General features: G+C 45.1%; 1 protein-coding gene across 3 annotated transcripts in view; it reads right to left on the bottom strand.

The window, feature by feature from the left end:
* The window catches only part of FANCD2 (FA complementation group D2), a 216,818-nt gene that overhangs the window by 40,513 nt on the left and 159,465 nt on the right, over positions 1–16,840 (bottom strand). For all 3 annotated transcript variants that reach the window (XR_004646377.1, XM_034775009.1, XM_034775010.1), the window contains exons 37-38: positions 3,762–3,855; positions 2,107–2,178 (exon numbers count right to left, since the gene is read on the bottom strand). Coding sequence is in view for 2 of the 3 variants with exons in the window: in XM_034775009.1 (XP_034630900.1) it covers positions 2,107–2,178; positions 3,762–3,855 (166 nt within the window). In the remaining variant the exon portion in view is untranslated. The remainder of the gene's footprint in view (positions 1–2,106; positions 2,179–3,761; positions 3,856–16,840) is intronic.

The raw sequence follows: 16,840 nt of genomic DNA, 5'->3' as shown, positions 1-16,840 counted from the left end.
GCTCACTGACAATCGATGGACTGCAGCTGTCACCGAGTGGCACCCATGGGAACTGAAATGACTACTCGGCCGACCTCCAAAGAAATGGGAAGATTTTATTGTGAAAAGACATGGCCACACATGGAAAAGGAAGGCCAGGATACGAGAAGAATGGAAGACGTATTGTGATCGGCGCAATCTATATGAGGGCTGAAGGACCGATCGATCAAGGTGTGATCAAGGTGATGTAACAACAACAAAAAATATCTACATTTGTAAGTTGCACTTTCATGACAAAGAGATTGCACTACAGTACTTGTATGAGGTGAACTGAAAAATACAATTTCTTTTATCATTTTTACAGTGCAAATATTTGTAATAAAAAATAATATACACTTTGATTTCAATTACAACACAGAATACTATATATATAAAAATGTAGAAAAACATCCAAAATATTTAATAAATTTCAATTGGTATTCTATTATTTAGCAGTGTGATTCATCACGATTAATTTTTTTGAGTTAACTGTGATTAATCAACAACCCTATAATTAAGCATTGTGTGCAAAAACAATGGGAGCTACATTTTCATCTAAAGTCAACAGGAAAAACAGGTTGTGGGGTGATATGAACCCAAGATGGCGCCACCACACTGAAGAACAAACTACAGGAATGCCTTTCAAAAGTCTACTGGACTATAATAGGGGGTGCAAAGTCAAGATCCTGTTATCCATTTCACTGCGGACCACCCTTGGAGGAGTGGGATGATTCATGAAGGAATGGATCCTGGATTGACTGAAAACCAGCAAGCTCTGTAGAAAGACTTCGTGGGTGAGAAAATGCTTTAGTCAAGGTTGTAACTTGGTAAGTTTTAGTCTCCAGAAAGTATGTCATTCTCTTATTTTATTTATAACCATTTCTGTTTCCATTATTCTTATTCAATACTTATTTGAATCTGTGAATCTGTTCTTTGTTAATAAATTTATATTTGTTTTCACCATAGATTGATTACAGTGCTGTGTTGCGATAAAGGATCTGATCCTGAATTGGAACCTTCTAGCTATGTGTTCACTGTCTGTTTGGGGACAACTCACCTGGTAATTACTGTGAGTGTCCAGTGACTGGGGTTGGATACTACAGAGGGATGCTTCTCAGGAGTTTGGGGACTGGGGTACACTAAGTGTTAGTGTAAGGCAAAGTGAGGGCTGGCAAAGTCCTGAGGAGTGTATCTGGGTGGTGAACTGGCGCACAGTTTAACACCAGCAAGTCTCTCTCTTGCTGAAATAGGGGGGTAGCACAGTGATCTACACAGTGGACACCCCAAGAAAGTGTCACAGAAGGATTGGAAGGATTTTGTTTTCTCTGTAATGCTTTCACTTTAAAAATAAATTTGCTTGTTTAGAAAGAACTGGATGGTAACTTATAACTGCGGGCAATTACACTGTTTATAGCCTCTGAGGAGAAAGCAAAGTGCAGATGCTGTCCTGTTTAGGCAGTCTGGCTTGCTGAGGAATTCACAGTGTAGGCAGGGATCTGTGCAGCCTGAAAAGCCCCAGTCAGGATGGAGAGAGATATGGGTCTCAGCCCAAGAAAGGTGACAGTTGAGGAGCCAGGAGCCTAAAAATGGTTGCCCTTGCTGGACCACAGAGGAGGAATACAGGTGCAATTCTCATGAACTGTGACAATTAGCAGGAAGTGTCCCTGGGGTCAGGTTATCCTAGAATTGCCTACTGTAGGTTTCTGGATCTGCCTCTGAAGCAGCTGGCACTGGCCTCTGTCCGAGATAGAAGACTGCACTGACTGGACGAAGAGTCTGATACAGTTGGATAATTCCTGTGTTCCTGTCCTTCAGGGCCTCTCTGCTTCCTCCTGCCTTTGTCTGTATTATTTGTCCATACAAAAAACTATGCTACTAGAATGCTAAGGCTACAAGAGTGAGGATGTGCCAAAGTAAAGGTTGAATGTGCCACCCCCATGAGTACACATTGCAGTTGGCTCTGATTACATGATCACAGACCATTTCTCCAACATAGTGTAAGTCACATTGTTTTCCTTGCATACTCAGGTATGGATGGGTGGGGACTCTGCTGGGAAGGTGAAAGGAAGGAAAGATGAATGTGCTTACCTTGACCAAGTTAACAAGAATATGGAAATCCCGCACAGTCATGTTCCAGTGCAGCAGCTTCTCTAGCTGTACCTGGGGAGTGACAACACAATAATCCAGTCCCCGTTATCCACACAGCCATTGCATTTCCCTTCATATTACTGGGTGCTACTACAGTACCCACGGTGCCTGCACAGAGAGGGTAAAGAGTCCAGATCCTGCCAGAGCCCAAGGCATCACTGCTGTCAAAGGGGAAAGGACATGTTCTTAAACAGAAACACAGTGTTTGAGATCCTGCATCTTAAAAGACTCCGTAAACATTTACCCTTGAAAGTCAAAATCATTCAGTAGCAATTCCAGCTTTCCTCACCTGCCAGATTTATACTCTCTCCATATGATAAATGTATCTTTCCATTCACCCTGGAAACAGCTGAGGAGAAACCACTTTTCTGCTCAGGAGCAGAGTCCACAGTCACACATTCAGCCACGTGGCCATTCAGACACAAAACACAACCCTCCCTCATGCCATTTGCTAGAACTGCTAGATAAGTTTGTTGCCCATGAAAACACAGAAGACAATGTCTGGAAAGAAGCAAGCTCTGCCAGTGCCCAGGCCCATAAAATCACTGGGAATTAATCATGTACAATCCACCTACCAGTACTTGATCATAACAAATGCTCCCTATTCAATAATTCCTTCTTACTCCTAGGTGGGTGCAGGACCTACCTATTCCACTTAATTTAAGTTTAGTCCTGTTTTCTGGCAATGCATGTTTTCAAAGATTCTGAGGCCAGAAGGGACACTGTGATTATCCAGTCTGACCTCCTGTATAATACAGGCCAGAGAACTGCCCCAAAATAATTCCTAGAGTAGAGATTTCAGAAAAACAGTCAATCTAGATTTAAAAATTATTATATAAATTCCATGATTAATTACTCTCACTTAAAAATTTATGCCTTATTTCAAGTCTGAATTTGTCTAGTTTCAACTTCCAGCCATTGGATTGTGTTATACCTTTCTCTGACTGATTGACGAGCCCATTATTAAATATTTGTTTCCCCATGTACATACTTATGGATTGTAATGCAGTTACCCCTTAGCCTTCTCTTTGTTACGCTAAATATATTGAGCTCCTTGAGTCTATCATAATAAGGCAGGTTTTCGAACCCTTTAATCATTCCTGTGACTCTTCTCTGAACTCTCTCTAATTTATCAACAACATTATTGAAATGTGGGTACCAGAACTGGCTGCATTATTCCAGGAATGGTTTGAACCAATACCAAAGAGAAAGGTAAAATAACCTCTCTACTCCTACTCACGATTCCCCTATTTCTGCATCCTAGGATTACATTAGCTCACAGTGGACCTCATGTTCACCTGATTATCCACCACAACCCCTAAATTCTTTTCAGAGTCACTGCTTCCCAGTATATAGTCCCCTACCCTGTAAGTATGGCCTACATTCTTTGTTGCTGGATTAATGGGGAATTTGGCCAGGGTGCCAGCTAGCTAATAGGCAGTTTGGCAGACTGCCATACTCAAAAGGTTATTTTGTGTGTCAGTGTTTTGGCTGCCTGCCAGCACATCATTATTAAGCTGCTACTACTGTAGCATTTTCCTGCCTTGGGTTTTGTAAATCCCTGCTGGAGATCTCAGATGCATTTGCTGGCCTACCTCACTTGAGTCCGATGGTTTCCCAGCAGAAATGCTTCTCGCTGAATTCTCCAGCTGAGCCATCATCACTTGGAAGAAAACCGGAAATGTCTGCCTGGAGAGAAAAAAGCCAAGAGCCCATTAAAGACTGATGGGCAGCTGTTTGTGCATCTGGTTGGGGTGCTTATCCCCTGAGTAGTTTGAAAACTCAAGAGGCCAGCAGGATTGGACAAACCATTTGTAATGCAACAGCAGTGGGGTAGTCACTTAGGCACACTGAATCACTGCAACTCATCCAGAGCAGGTCTGAGTTCTGGATACTGCTAGAAGTTCTTAACAACTTTACCCAACTGAAAGTTGGCAGTGTTTATAATCTGTTTAGCATCTAAACAACTAAATACGATGGGAGCAAGGCCTGGCATAAGACTCACCAGGACAAATATCTACATTCAATGGCAAAATACATTAATGCAGAGTTATGGCTGCTTGCAGAATGGTGAGCTGAGCAAAACTTAAACTTCTGAAAACCAAGAAATGCAGAGCTAAAGTTGTCCATTAAACCTTAACTCTGCCCTTGTTCAGCAGTGTCCCAATATGCTTCATTAATGTTCATTTTCAATAAGAACACCGAAAAAGCTCCAGAAGACTGGAAGAAAGCTAATATTGTGCCAGTGTTTGAAAAGGGTCAATGGGATTACCCAGGCCAGTAAGTCTCACATTGATCCCATGCCCAATAATGGAGCAGCTGGTATGGGATTTGATTAATAAAGAATTAAAAGAGGGTAATATAATTAATGCTATTCAGCATGGGTTTAGGGAAATAGATCCTGTCAAACTAATTTGAAATCTTTTTTGGTAATTTTAAGTTTGTTTGATAAAGGTAATAGTGTTGATATAATATCCTTAGACTTCTGTAAGGCACTGAGTTGGTACCATATGATATTTTGATTAAAAACCTAAAAATATATAAAATTAACATGGCACATATTAAATGGATTAAAAGCTGCCATACTGATGTGTTTCAAAATCTAATTGTAAGTGGAGAATAATCACCAAACAGGTGTTTTTCTAGTGGGGTCCTGCAGGGATTGGTTCTTGGCCCTTCTCTATTTAACATTTTTATTTATGACTTGGAAGAAAATGTAAAATCATTACTGACCAAGTTTGCAGATGACACAAAAATTGGGGGAGTGGTAAATAATGACACAGAGTGATCTGGATCACTTGGTAAGCTGAGCACAAGAAAACATTGTGTGTTTTAATATAGCAAAATGTAAATGTATACATCTAGGAACAAAGAATGTAGGCTGTACTTACAGAACGGGGAACTCTACCCTGGGAAGCAGTGGCTCTGAAAAAGATTTGGGGGTCATGGTGGATAATCAACTGAACATGAGCTCCCAGTGTGATGCTATTGCCAAAGGGTTATTTGGCACTGGTACTGCCGCTGATGGAATAACGTATTAAGTTCTGTTGCCCACCATTCAAGAAGAATGTTGATAAATTGGAGAGGGTTCTGAGAAGAGCCACAGGAAGCATTAAAGGATTAGAAAACATTGTTATACTGAGAGACTCAAGGAGATCAATCTATTAGCTTAATAAAGAGAAGGTTAAGGGGTGACTTCACAATTTTTAAATCTAGATTGGCTGTTTTTCTAGAAGATCTGCTCTAGGAATTATTTTGGGAAGTTCTCTGGTCTGTGTTATACAGGAGGTCAGACTAGATGATCACCATGGTACCTTCTGGCCTTGGAATCTATGAACACACATACCTTTATTCTTCCAAGCTCACAGTTCACCTCCTTTTACAACCCATTCACTCTCACCCACCGGATTCCATCTTACACTATTAAAGGACAAAAAAGCATATATTCGAACTTACCGTAGTCCCCAGAAATATAACATGTACAGATTTAAGAACCACTTCACAACTTCTTAAAATTCCCTTACATTTGCCCACAAGATACCATCTCTACATACACCATCACTTAACTATCATTAAACTGTTGGAATCCTGTCATATTCCACCTTACTGCTGACGGTACCTGTTCTATTGAAAGCCTCATGCCCAGCTACGGACATAGCGTACACAAATTCTCCATAGAAATGTGGTATACCACATGCACCTTTTCCCTTTCCTCACACACATTAAAGGGTGAAAAACATACATCTGATCATATCACAAAGACAGCTCCATCACACACCTCAAACTAATCCACAGATCTCCCAAACACACCTCTACCAAGCAGAGCTAACTACTGCCTCCACCATTCAGAGAGACAAGGTGGGTGAGGTAATATCTTTTATTGGACCAACTTCTGTGCAATAAAAGGTATTACTTTCCCCACCTTGTCTCTCTAGAATCCTGGGATCAACACAAAAACACTGCATCTACCATTAAGGACAGCTACACTTGACACTGACCACACTCACTTTACCTGGAGTACATGCAGATAATAAATGCATAGACTGCTCTGGTACCTCAGCTTATTACTGACAATAGTCTTTGTAATGAAACCCTGTGCCCTGCTAATTATATCATGTACACAATTCTATAATGAAATGCTGCATAGTAGTACTCCTGGGGGAATTCTGTGCCAAAAAATAAAAAATTCTGCGCACATTTTAAAATTCTGCAAAATTCTGCATATTTTGTCAAAATAACACAATATAATCACACCAGTTTCAATTATTTTTTGGTCATTTATTTCAAAATACCTGTCAGCACGTACGTCTGTAACAATACAGACAATAAAGATTCAGGAAATGTTTTTTGACAAACAGATTCCTTAGTAGGCATATGATTGTGGTACATGTAGGGAAGGATAGGAGAGAGGTTCTGGAGGCCAAATGTAGGCTGCTATGTAAGAGATTGAAGTCCAGGACCTCCATGGTAGCATTCTCTGAGATGCTCCCAGTTCCACATGCAGGGCCAGTTAGACAGGCAGAACTGCAGGGTCTCAATGCCTGGATGAGACGATGGTGTAGAGAGGAGGGATTTATTAGGAACTGGGGAAACTTTTCGGAAAGGGGGAGCCTATACAGGAAGGATGGGCTCCACCTAAACCAAAATGGAACCAGATTGTGGGTACTTAACATTAAAAAGGTCGTAGAGCAGTTTTTAAACTGAGGGCTGGGGGAAAGCTGACAGGTGTGGAGGAGCACATGGTTAGGACATCCCTTAGGGGAAGATCTATTAATAGAGAATCTCTATGTCCTAGTGAGGACCAGAGGATGGAAAATAATAAAATACAGGCAGGGTCTGATCAGAAACAGTCAAATAAAAAAAGAGTCCCATTCAATTACATTGTGCAATGGCAGACAGCTAAAAGGAGACAAGTTTTTAAAGTGCTTATATACCAATGCTAGAAGTCTAAATAATAAGATGGGTGAACTAGAGTGCCTTGTATTAAATGAGGATATTGATATAATAGGCATCACAGAAACTTGGTGGAATAAGGATAATCAATGGGATACAGTAATACCAGGGTACAAAATATATCGGAAGGACAGAACAGGTTGTGCTGGTGGGGAGTGGCATTATATGTGAAAGACAGTGTAGAATCAAATGAAGTAAAAATCATAAATGAATCAAACTGTACCATAGACTCTCTATGGATAGAAATTCCATGCTCTAATAATAAGAATATAGTAGTAGGGATATATTACCGACCATCTGACCAGGATGGTGATAATGACTGTGAAATGCTCAGGGAGATTAGAAAGGCTATTAAAATAAAAAACTCAATAATAATAATGGGTGGTTTCAATTATCCCCATATTGACTGGGTACATGTCACCTCAGGACGGGATGCAGAGAGAAAGTTTCTTGACACCTTAAATGACTGCTTCTTGTAGCAGCTGGTCCTGGAACCCACCAGAGGAGAGGCAATTCTTGATTTAGTCCTAAGTGGAGCACAGGATCTGGTCCAAGAGGTGACCATAGCTGGACTGCTTGGTAATAGTGGAGCATAATATAATTAAATTTAATATTCCTGTGGCAGGAAAAACACCACAGTGGCCCAACACTGTACCATTTAATTTCAGAAAGGGGAACTACACAAAAATGAGGAGGTTAAAATTAAACAGAAATTAAAGGGTACAGTGCCAAAAATGAAATCTCTCCAAGTTGTGTGGAAACTTTTTAAAGACACCATAATAGAGGCTCAACTTAAATGTATACTCCAAATTAAAAAACATAGCAAGAGAACCAAAAAAGAGCCACCATGGCTAAACAACAAAAGTAAAAGAATCAGTGAGAGGCAAAAAGGCATCCTTTAAAAAGTGGAAGTTAAATCCTAGTGAGGAAAATAGAAAGGAGCAATGAAGTGTAAAAATACAATTAGGAAGGCCAAAAAAGAATTTGAGGAACAGTTAGCCAAAGATTCAAAAAGTAATAGCAATTTTTTTTTTTAAGTACATCAGAAACAGGAAGCCTGCTAAACAACCAGTGGGGCCACTGGACGATCGAGGTGCCACGGGAGCACTCAAGGATGATAAGGCCATTGTGGAGAAACTAAATGAATTCTTTGCATCGGTCTTCACAGCTGAGGATGTGAGGGAGATTCCCAAACCTGAGCCATTCCTTTTAGGGGACAGATCTGAGGAACTGTCCCAGATTGAGGTATCATTAGAGGAAGTTTTGGAACAAGTTGATAAATTAAACAGCAATAAGTCACCAGAACCAGATGGTATTCACCCAAGAGTTCTGAAGGAACTCAAATGTGAAATTGCGGAACTACTAACTGTAGTCTGTCCTCCAGTTTTAAGAACACTTTCACAGTATATTTGACAAAACGCAAAGAAGGTACCAACGTGAGATTTCTAAAGATAGCTACAGCTCTCACCCCAAGGTTTACGAATCTGAAGTGCCTTTCAAAATCTGAGAGGGACGAGGTGTGGAGCATGCTTTCAGAAGTCTTAAAAGAACAACACTCCGATGTGGAAACTACAGAACCCGAACCACCAAAAAAGAAAATCAACCTTCTTCTGGCGGCATTGGACTCAGATGATGAAAATGAACATGCATCGGTCCGCTCTGCTTTTGATCATTATCAAGCAGAACCTGTCATCAGCATGGACGCATGTCCCTGGAACGGTGGTTGAAGATGAAGGGACATATGAATCATTAGTGCATCTGGCTCGTAAGTATCTTGTGATCCCAGCTACAACAGTGCCATGCGAATGCCTGTTCTCACTTTTAGGTGACAACTGTACACCATTACCTCCTGCAAATTGTAACCAAACTTGTTTGTCTGGCTGAAGTAGGACTGAGTGGACTTGTAGGCTCTAAAGTTTTACATTGTTTTATTTTTGAATGCAGTTATTTTTTTGTACATAATTATAAAGGACTTGTATGAGGTGCATTGAAAAATACTATTTTTTGTTTTTTACAGTGCAAATATTTGTAATAAATAAATATAAAGTGAGCACTGTACACTTTGTGTTCTGTGATGTAATTAAAATCAATATACTTGAAAATGTAGAAAACATCAAAAAGTATTTAAATGGTATTCAATTATTGTTTAACAGCGCGATTAATCATGTGATTAATCGCAATTAATTTTTTTAATCACACGATTAATTTTTTAAATCACTTGACAGCCCTAGTGGAAGCACATTGTAATCCTTCCAGATCGGCAAGGGAAGAAGTGAACATGTTCTTAAATGCCATTCACAATTCGGATCCCCCAAAGACTTAGTGGATGCCATGCACTACCCTGGGTAAACACTGACAGACTGAGACCATTTTGACTCACATCACAGCAATAGTTTTATCTCTAGCTCTGCAGGGGAAAAAACAGGCTAGGAACTTTTTGAAAGAAAGTTATTTTTTTCAGGGCTATGAACTCCAGGAACCCCGACTCAGATTAAACTAAATGTGGGTCACTGTAGCAAGGGGGCATGGCCGCCCTCCTTGACAGATGGGTAGAGATCCACGATTGCCTTACACATGGTGGAGAATTCAGGCATCACCCGCCCCCTGAAACAGAGAGGGGGACTGCCCTTGTGCCTAGACAACAACCAGCCTGAGCGCAGCCATGGAGCTCGAGCAATTGATGAAATGGGGGCCAAAACCCAACAGCAACAGCAGGCTGTCCAACTCCAGCAATAGCAGCAATTACTTCAGAAGCTGGGAGCCCAGCAGCAGCAGCTGCTCCAGAAGTTGAGGTACCAGCAGCAGGACCAGCAGAGGCAATGTTTTCAACAACTGGCTGCCCTGCCACCTCACTCCCCCGGCTAGAGGAGCAGCAACCCCGGTGGCCCCCATGCTGCCACTACACCTCACAAAAATGGGTCCGGAAGATGACCCTGAAGCGTTTTTGATTACTTTTGAGAGAGTTGCCTTTGCAGCTGGGTGGGCCCTAGAATAATGGGACACGCTCTTGGCCCCATATCTCACAGGAGCCGCCCAGGCTGCCTATCAGGGTCTTCCTAATGAGGAGGCCTGCGACTATAGAGCAGTCAAGATTGCTATCTTGGACACTCTGGACATCACCCCCCGAAAACCGTCGGCATAGGTTTTGGGGAAAGACTATCTGCCAGGGGTGCAACCTGGCATCATAGCCCAGGAGCTTATGGATGTCTGCTGGCGATGGCTCCAACCGAAGTGGCACACAGCCACCGAACTCACCAACCAGGTGGTGGTCGAACAATTCATACACATCCTCCCACCCTGAGGGAGGGCATGGGTTCTGTGGCACCGGCTCACTACCCTGAAGGCGGCCATCAGCCTCATGGAGGACTTCTTAGCCGCCGAGGCCCTCCTGACCGTGGGAAAACCCGACCGCAACCCACAACCCTCCCAGCACTGGGCCACAAAGATAGCCACCATCACAATGGTTTATCTGGTTCTACCCTGAAGCCCCACGGTACACCTACCAACTCTGATGGGGAATGAAGGACCTCACCGAGATAACCCCCTGAGCGCCCTCAGAACCCCGAGGTCTGAAGAGATGAGACTTTGTGCAGTAACTGAGGTTCTTTGAGATGTAAGTCCTTGTGGGTGCTCCACTTTAGGTGATTGTGCGCCCCTGTGCCTCTAGTCAGAGAATTTCAACAGCAGTACCTGGCTGGGCCACACCTGCGCTCTCCCGGTCTCACACCTGCAGCAGTGATTAATTAGCACTGTGGGCCCTCACCCCCCAGTTCCTTCTCTACCACAAAGGACTAAATTAGAACTCTGAAGTAGAGGGGAGGAAGTGGGTAATGGAGCACCTACAGGGACTCACATCTTGAAGAACCTCAGTTACTGCACAAGGTGAGTAAGAGAAAGTTACTCACCTTGCAGTAACTGAGGTTCTTCGAGACGAGTGTCCCTGTGGGTGCGCCACTCCAGGAGATGGTGCGTCCAGGCGCCGTTGATCAGAGATCTTTGGTAGCACTGCCTGGTTGGGACGCATGCCCTCAGCTGCTGTCTTGCAGCACTGTTAGGGTCTGCCTGAACGCACGCGTCCCACACCCCCTCAGTTCCTTCTCTATCGTAGAGTTGTCTGATTAGTACTCCAAAGTAGAGGGGAGGAGGGTGGGTAGTGGAGCACTCATAGGGACACACATCTCAAAGAACCTCAGTTACTGCAAGGTGAGTAACTTTCTCTTCTTTTTCGAGTGCTGTCCCTACGGGTGCTCCACTCCAGGTGAATGTGAAGCAGTACCCACTATGGTTGGTGGGATTTTGGAGTTGCGGCAGTAATAATGGTAGACAGTACCTTATGGTCCACTATGGCATCTGCCATGGTGTCCCGTGTGATAGCATGTTTGGCGAATGTGTGGTCAGACGTCCACGTGGCCACCTTGCATATGTCTGTAATAGGTACGTTGTGGAGGAAGACAACGGATGTTGACTTTGCTTGAGTAGAATGAGTTCTGACACTCTCTGGTGGTTGAACATTCTGGGTCTGGTAGCAGGATCTGATGCAGTCTGAGATCCATTTGGAGAGTCATTGCTTAAAGATAGCATCACCCTTTGATCTCTCGGTAGTAAAAACAAATAGCCTAGGGGATTTACGAAATGGCTTAGATAGATAGAATGCAAGAGCCCATCGAACATCGAGGGAATTGTGACAGACCCAGACCAGTGGGGTACAGGAGTCTGGTAGAGGGCAAATATACTGGTCACTGGATGAGTAGTTTTCTGTTCCCTGAGTGACCAAAGCAGAGGCTGCACTAGAGTAATCAGGAACCTGCTAGAACCAGTTAAGGCAGGCAGGCTAATTAGGACACCTGGAGCCAATTAAGAAGAAGCTGCTAGAATCAATTAAGGCAGGCTAATCAGGGCACCTGGGTTTTAAAAAGGAGCTCACTTCAGTTTGTGGTGCGAGTATGAGGAGCTGGGAGCAAGAGGCACAAGGAGCTGAGAGTGAGAGGGTGTGCTTCTGGAGGACTGAGGAGCACAAGCATTATCAGACACCAGGAGGAAGGTCCTGTGGTGAGAATAAGGAAGATGTTTGGAGGAGGCCATGGGGAAGTAGCCCAGGGAGTTGTAGCTGTCATGCAGCTGTTACAGGAGGCACTATAGACAGCTGCAGTCCACAGGGCCCTGGGCTGGAACCTGGAGTAGAGGGCGGGCCCGGGTTCCCCCCAAACCTCCCAATTGACCTGGACTGTGGGTTCTCCCAGAGGGGAAGGTCTCTGGGCTGTTCCCCAACTCACATGGTGAATCTCTGAGGCAAGAAAATCCGCCAATAAGCGGAGGACCCACCAAGATAGAGGAGGAACTTTGTCACAGTATGTAATGCCCACTTCCTGCGGGGTCATATGAGGCTTGGGATAGAATACAGGTAAGTGTATTGGGCTGGTTAAAGGTGGAAGGTAGACACCACCTTGGGAAGGAATTTGGGGTGGGGTCGCATAGTAACCTTGTCTTTGGAGAAAATGGTGTAGGGAGGGTAGGCCATCAGGGCATATTTCACCAACCCTTCTCGTTGACGTTGGCTAGATCGTCGGGCTCAATGGGTAGTGATCAATGGCTCCATGTCTAGTTGGCAGCCGGTATCAAGCGGATTGCCCCAAGGGTCAGTCCTGGGGCCGATTTTGTTCAATATCTTCATTAATGATCTGGAGGATGGCATGGACTGCACCCTCAGCAAGTTTGCAGATGACACTAAACTGGGAGGAGTGGTAGATACTCTGGAGGATAGGGATAGGATGAAGAGGGACCTAGACAAATTAGAGGATTGGGCCAAAAGAAATCTGATGAGGTTCAACAAGGACCAGTGCAGAATCCTGCACTTAGGACGGAAGAATCACATGCACTGCTACAGACTAGGGACCGAGTGGCTAGGCAGCAGTTCTGCAGAAAAGGACCTAGGGGTTACGGTGGACAAGAAGCTGGATATGAGTCAACAGTGTGCCCTTGTTGCCAAGAAGGCTAATGGCATTTTGGGCTGTATAAGTAGGGGTATTGCCAGCACATCAAGGGACATGATCATTCCCCTCTATTCAACATTGGTGAGGCCTCATCTGGAGTACTGTGTCCAGTTTTGGGCCCCACACTACAAGAAGGATGTGGAAAAATTGGAAAGAGTCCAGCGGAGGGCAACAAAAATGATTAGGGGGCTGGAGCACATGACTTATGAGGAGAGGTTGAGGGAACTGGGAGTGTTTAGTCTGCAGAAGAGAAGAATGAGGGGGGATTTGATAGCTGCTTTCAACTACCTGAAAGGGGGTTCCAAAGAGGATGGATCTAGACTGTTCTCAGTGGTACCAGATGACAGAACAAGGAGTAATAGTCTCAAGTTGCAGTGGGGGAGGTTTAGGTTGGATATTAGGAAAAACTTTTTCACTAGGAGGGTAGTGAAGCACTAGAATGTGTTACGTAGGGAGGTGGTGGAATCTCCTTCCTTAGAGGTTTTTAAAGTCAGACTTGACAAAGCCCTGGCTGGGATGATTTAGTTGGGGATTGGCCCTGCTTTGATGACCTCCCTTCCAAGACTGATATTCTATGTATGACGTTATGGCAACTAAGAAAGCCACTTTCATAGGCATGTGGAGCAGGGATGAGGTAGCCAGGGGCTCGAAAGGAGGTTTCATGAGACCGCAGAGAACTAGGTTAAGATTCCAGGAGATTACTGGTGAATGAATCTCAGGGTAGAGACTATGCAGCCCTTGAGGAAGCGTTTCATGGTGGGGTGGGCAAAAAGTGAATAGCCATCCAGAGTGTCATAGAAGGTGGTAAGGGCCGCGAGGTGTACTCTGCTAGAACCGAGCGAAAGCCCGTCCTGTTTTAGTTCAAAAAGGTAGACTAAGATGTCAGGGAGGGTTGCAGTCTGGGGTCTCAGGCGTCTGTGGAAGCACCAGACGGAGAAGCATTTCCACTTCTGCAGGTAAGTCTTACGAGTGGAGTCCCTTCTACTGTGCAGGAGGACAGATTGGACCTGTTCTGAGCAGGCTAATTCGTGGGATTGAAACCATGAAGGAACCAGATGGAGTTTCCGGAGCTGCGGATGGAGAAGCCGACCGTTTTTCTGGGAGAGCAGATCTGGCCTGTCGGGGATAGCCCTTGGAGGACGGATGGATACACATAGCAGGTAAGGATACCATGTCTGTCTGGGCCAAGGTGGGGCAATAAGTATGACCCGGGCCTTGTCCTCTTTGATCTTGCGTAGAACCCTGTGTATCAGTGGAATCGATGGAAAAGCGTACATGAGGGAGTTGTTCCAAGGAATGAGGAACTCATCCCCTAGAGATGCATTCCCGAGTCCCGCTCTGTAGCAAAATAGATGGCATTTGCGGTTTTGAAGAGTGGCAAACAAGTCTATTGACGGAGTGCCCCAGTGGGAGAACAACTGTCGGAGAATCATGGGATGCAATTCCTATTTATGTTCTTTGGAGAAGTATCTGCTGAGTGTGTCGGTGGTAGTGTTGTGACACACAGGTAGGTAGGAAGCGGTGATTTCTATGTAATGTTGTATACACCAATTCCATAATCGGATGGCTTCTGTGCATAGGGAGTCAGATCGTGCTCCCCCCTGCCTGTTGATGTAGAACATACATGCTATATTGTCCGTCAGAACTCGAATTGACTTGTTCTTTATGGTGGGAAGAAAGTGAAGGCAAGCGTACCTGATGGCTCTGAGTTCTAGAAGATTGATGTGCAGATGCATCTCTGATAGGGACCAGCGGCCCTGTACCTTGTGTTTGCCTAGTTGTGCTCCCCAACCTATCAGGGAAGCGTCTGTGGTGAGCATGAGTACTGGGGAGTGTGGATGGAAGGGAACACCCGTGCATAGGTTCTCTGGTTTTGCCCATCAATGTAGGGAGGCCAATACGTTCGCTGGCAGAGTCAGTGTTATGCAGAAACTATGTCTGCTGGGTTTATAGTTGGAGTTGAGCCAACCCTGAAGGCATCTGACGTGCAGCCTGGTGTATTTGACCACGAAGGTGGTGGCTGCCATGTGACCAAGAAGCTGTAGGCAGGTCCGTGCCTGTATTCTGGGGCGAACAGATTGTGCGTATGAGATGCGTAATAGTGAGAAATCTGGTGTGTGGAAGCGAGGCTCTGGTTCCAAGTGAGCTCCAATGAACTCCAAAGGGATGTCTTGGCTGAGTGCCACTCTCTTGAAAAGTTCCTGGAACTGCTTAAAGTCGTCCACGTTTTGTGGAGGTGTTAGTATGAGAGCATCCTCTGTGGCTGATGGCGAGGCAGGAGTCGGTAAATCTGGGAAGGATTCATAGCCCACCTCTTCAAGAGGGGGTTCAGGAGCTCTAGATGTCAATGGATCTGGGGATATAGGTGCAGGAACAGCTTGCGATCTGGTGGAAGGGGCGCAAAGAGGAGCGGTGGCAGGAGCTGACCACTGATGCCAGGGCACTGGGTAGAAAAAGTGGGGTCCCGCCCATTGTGGGACAAAGTAGGGAAACTGAGTCTGGTTCTTATAGTGTGCAGTGTCTTGGGATATGTATGGCTCCGGTGGACGAGGAGAATCAGGCAGGAAGAACTCTGCCTGCTGCTGTATGTCGTTCTTGCTGTCAGTGAAAGTAGCCAGGTCAGGTGGCGAGAGCTGTTGTTCAACCAGTGAGTGCTCCGTGTCTAGGAGCGGAGAGTCAGGCTCAGGGGCCACGGAAATATCCTCCTGGTGCAGAAATTGTTGCTGCTCCCTAGGCTGGTGTGCTGCAGAGCGTGGAGTGTGAGCGGTAGCCCGGAGTAATTTCTGGCTACCGCTTTAGCTGTAGCCGTGAAACATTTGTAAGAGCCCCGCAGGGGTTCTGAATCTGCTCTGGAGATGGCAGGCAGGCTCAGTGCCAATGCTCTTGTCAGCACCCGTGTGGAATGCACTACTGGCACAGGGTCCATCGTCAGTGCCAGCAGGACCGGTGCCGAGGAGAGCTTCCCGTTGTGGAAAATTGGGTCCCTGCCTTTGCGCCCCGCATGAGCTGCTGCTGAAGTGCTGGTGCAGTCATAAGTGCCTGCTCTCGGTGCTGTCAGCATCAAGGATAAAGACCCTGTGGGAGATTCTTTACCCTTGAGTGTCTCTGAGAGGAGACATCAGGGCTTCCTGCCTCTTTGCGTGAGAGGGTGAAGCTGTGCTCCCGGTCGGTTCCGACTTGGCAGGGGAGCGTGAGGGATGTGGTTTACTGTCCCTCTCCATAGGCGGCTGCAGAGCTGTCTCCATCAGGAGCATTTTTAGCCACAAGTTTCTGTCACTACAAGCTCTAGTTTTTAAGTTGGCACAGTGGAGACACTTCGCAGGGACGTGTGTCTTGCCGAGGCATTTGACACAAAGTGAGTGCCCATCATAGACTCCTTGCAGGAGCCAAACTTCTTAAAGCCGGGGGACCCCAGCATCATGAAAGTACGAGCGGCCGGGGAAATCTCAACAAGAGATTAATGGGGAAATTTTTTTTTATACTAACGAACTATGCTAAAGGAAAAGGAGAACTGGGAAATGTCTAGCTAACTATTTCTGTTTTTCTCTACTTATTTTCTACAGGAACCAGGAAAGATATGAGCACTGCCCCGAGTCCCATCTTCAGCTGAGGACGGTTGAGAAGGAACTGAGGGGGGTGCAGGACGCACGCACTCAGGCAGACCCTAATCATAGAATCATAGAATATCAGAGTTGGAAGGGACCTCAAGAGGTCATCTAGTCCAACCCCCT

Source organism: Trachemys scripta, chromosome 7 (assembly GCF_013100865.1).
Source record: "Trachemys scripta elegans isolate TJP31775 chromosome 7, CAS_Tse_1.0, whole genome shotgun sequence".
In the NCBI taxonomy this organism is placed as follows: domain Eukaryota; kingdom Metazoa; phylum Chordata; order Testudines; family Emydidae; genus Trachemys; species Trachemys scripta.
The sequence above is the reverse complement of the archived record's forward strand: the minus strand, read 5'-3'. Positions and strand labels throughout refer to the sequence as shown.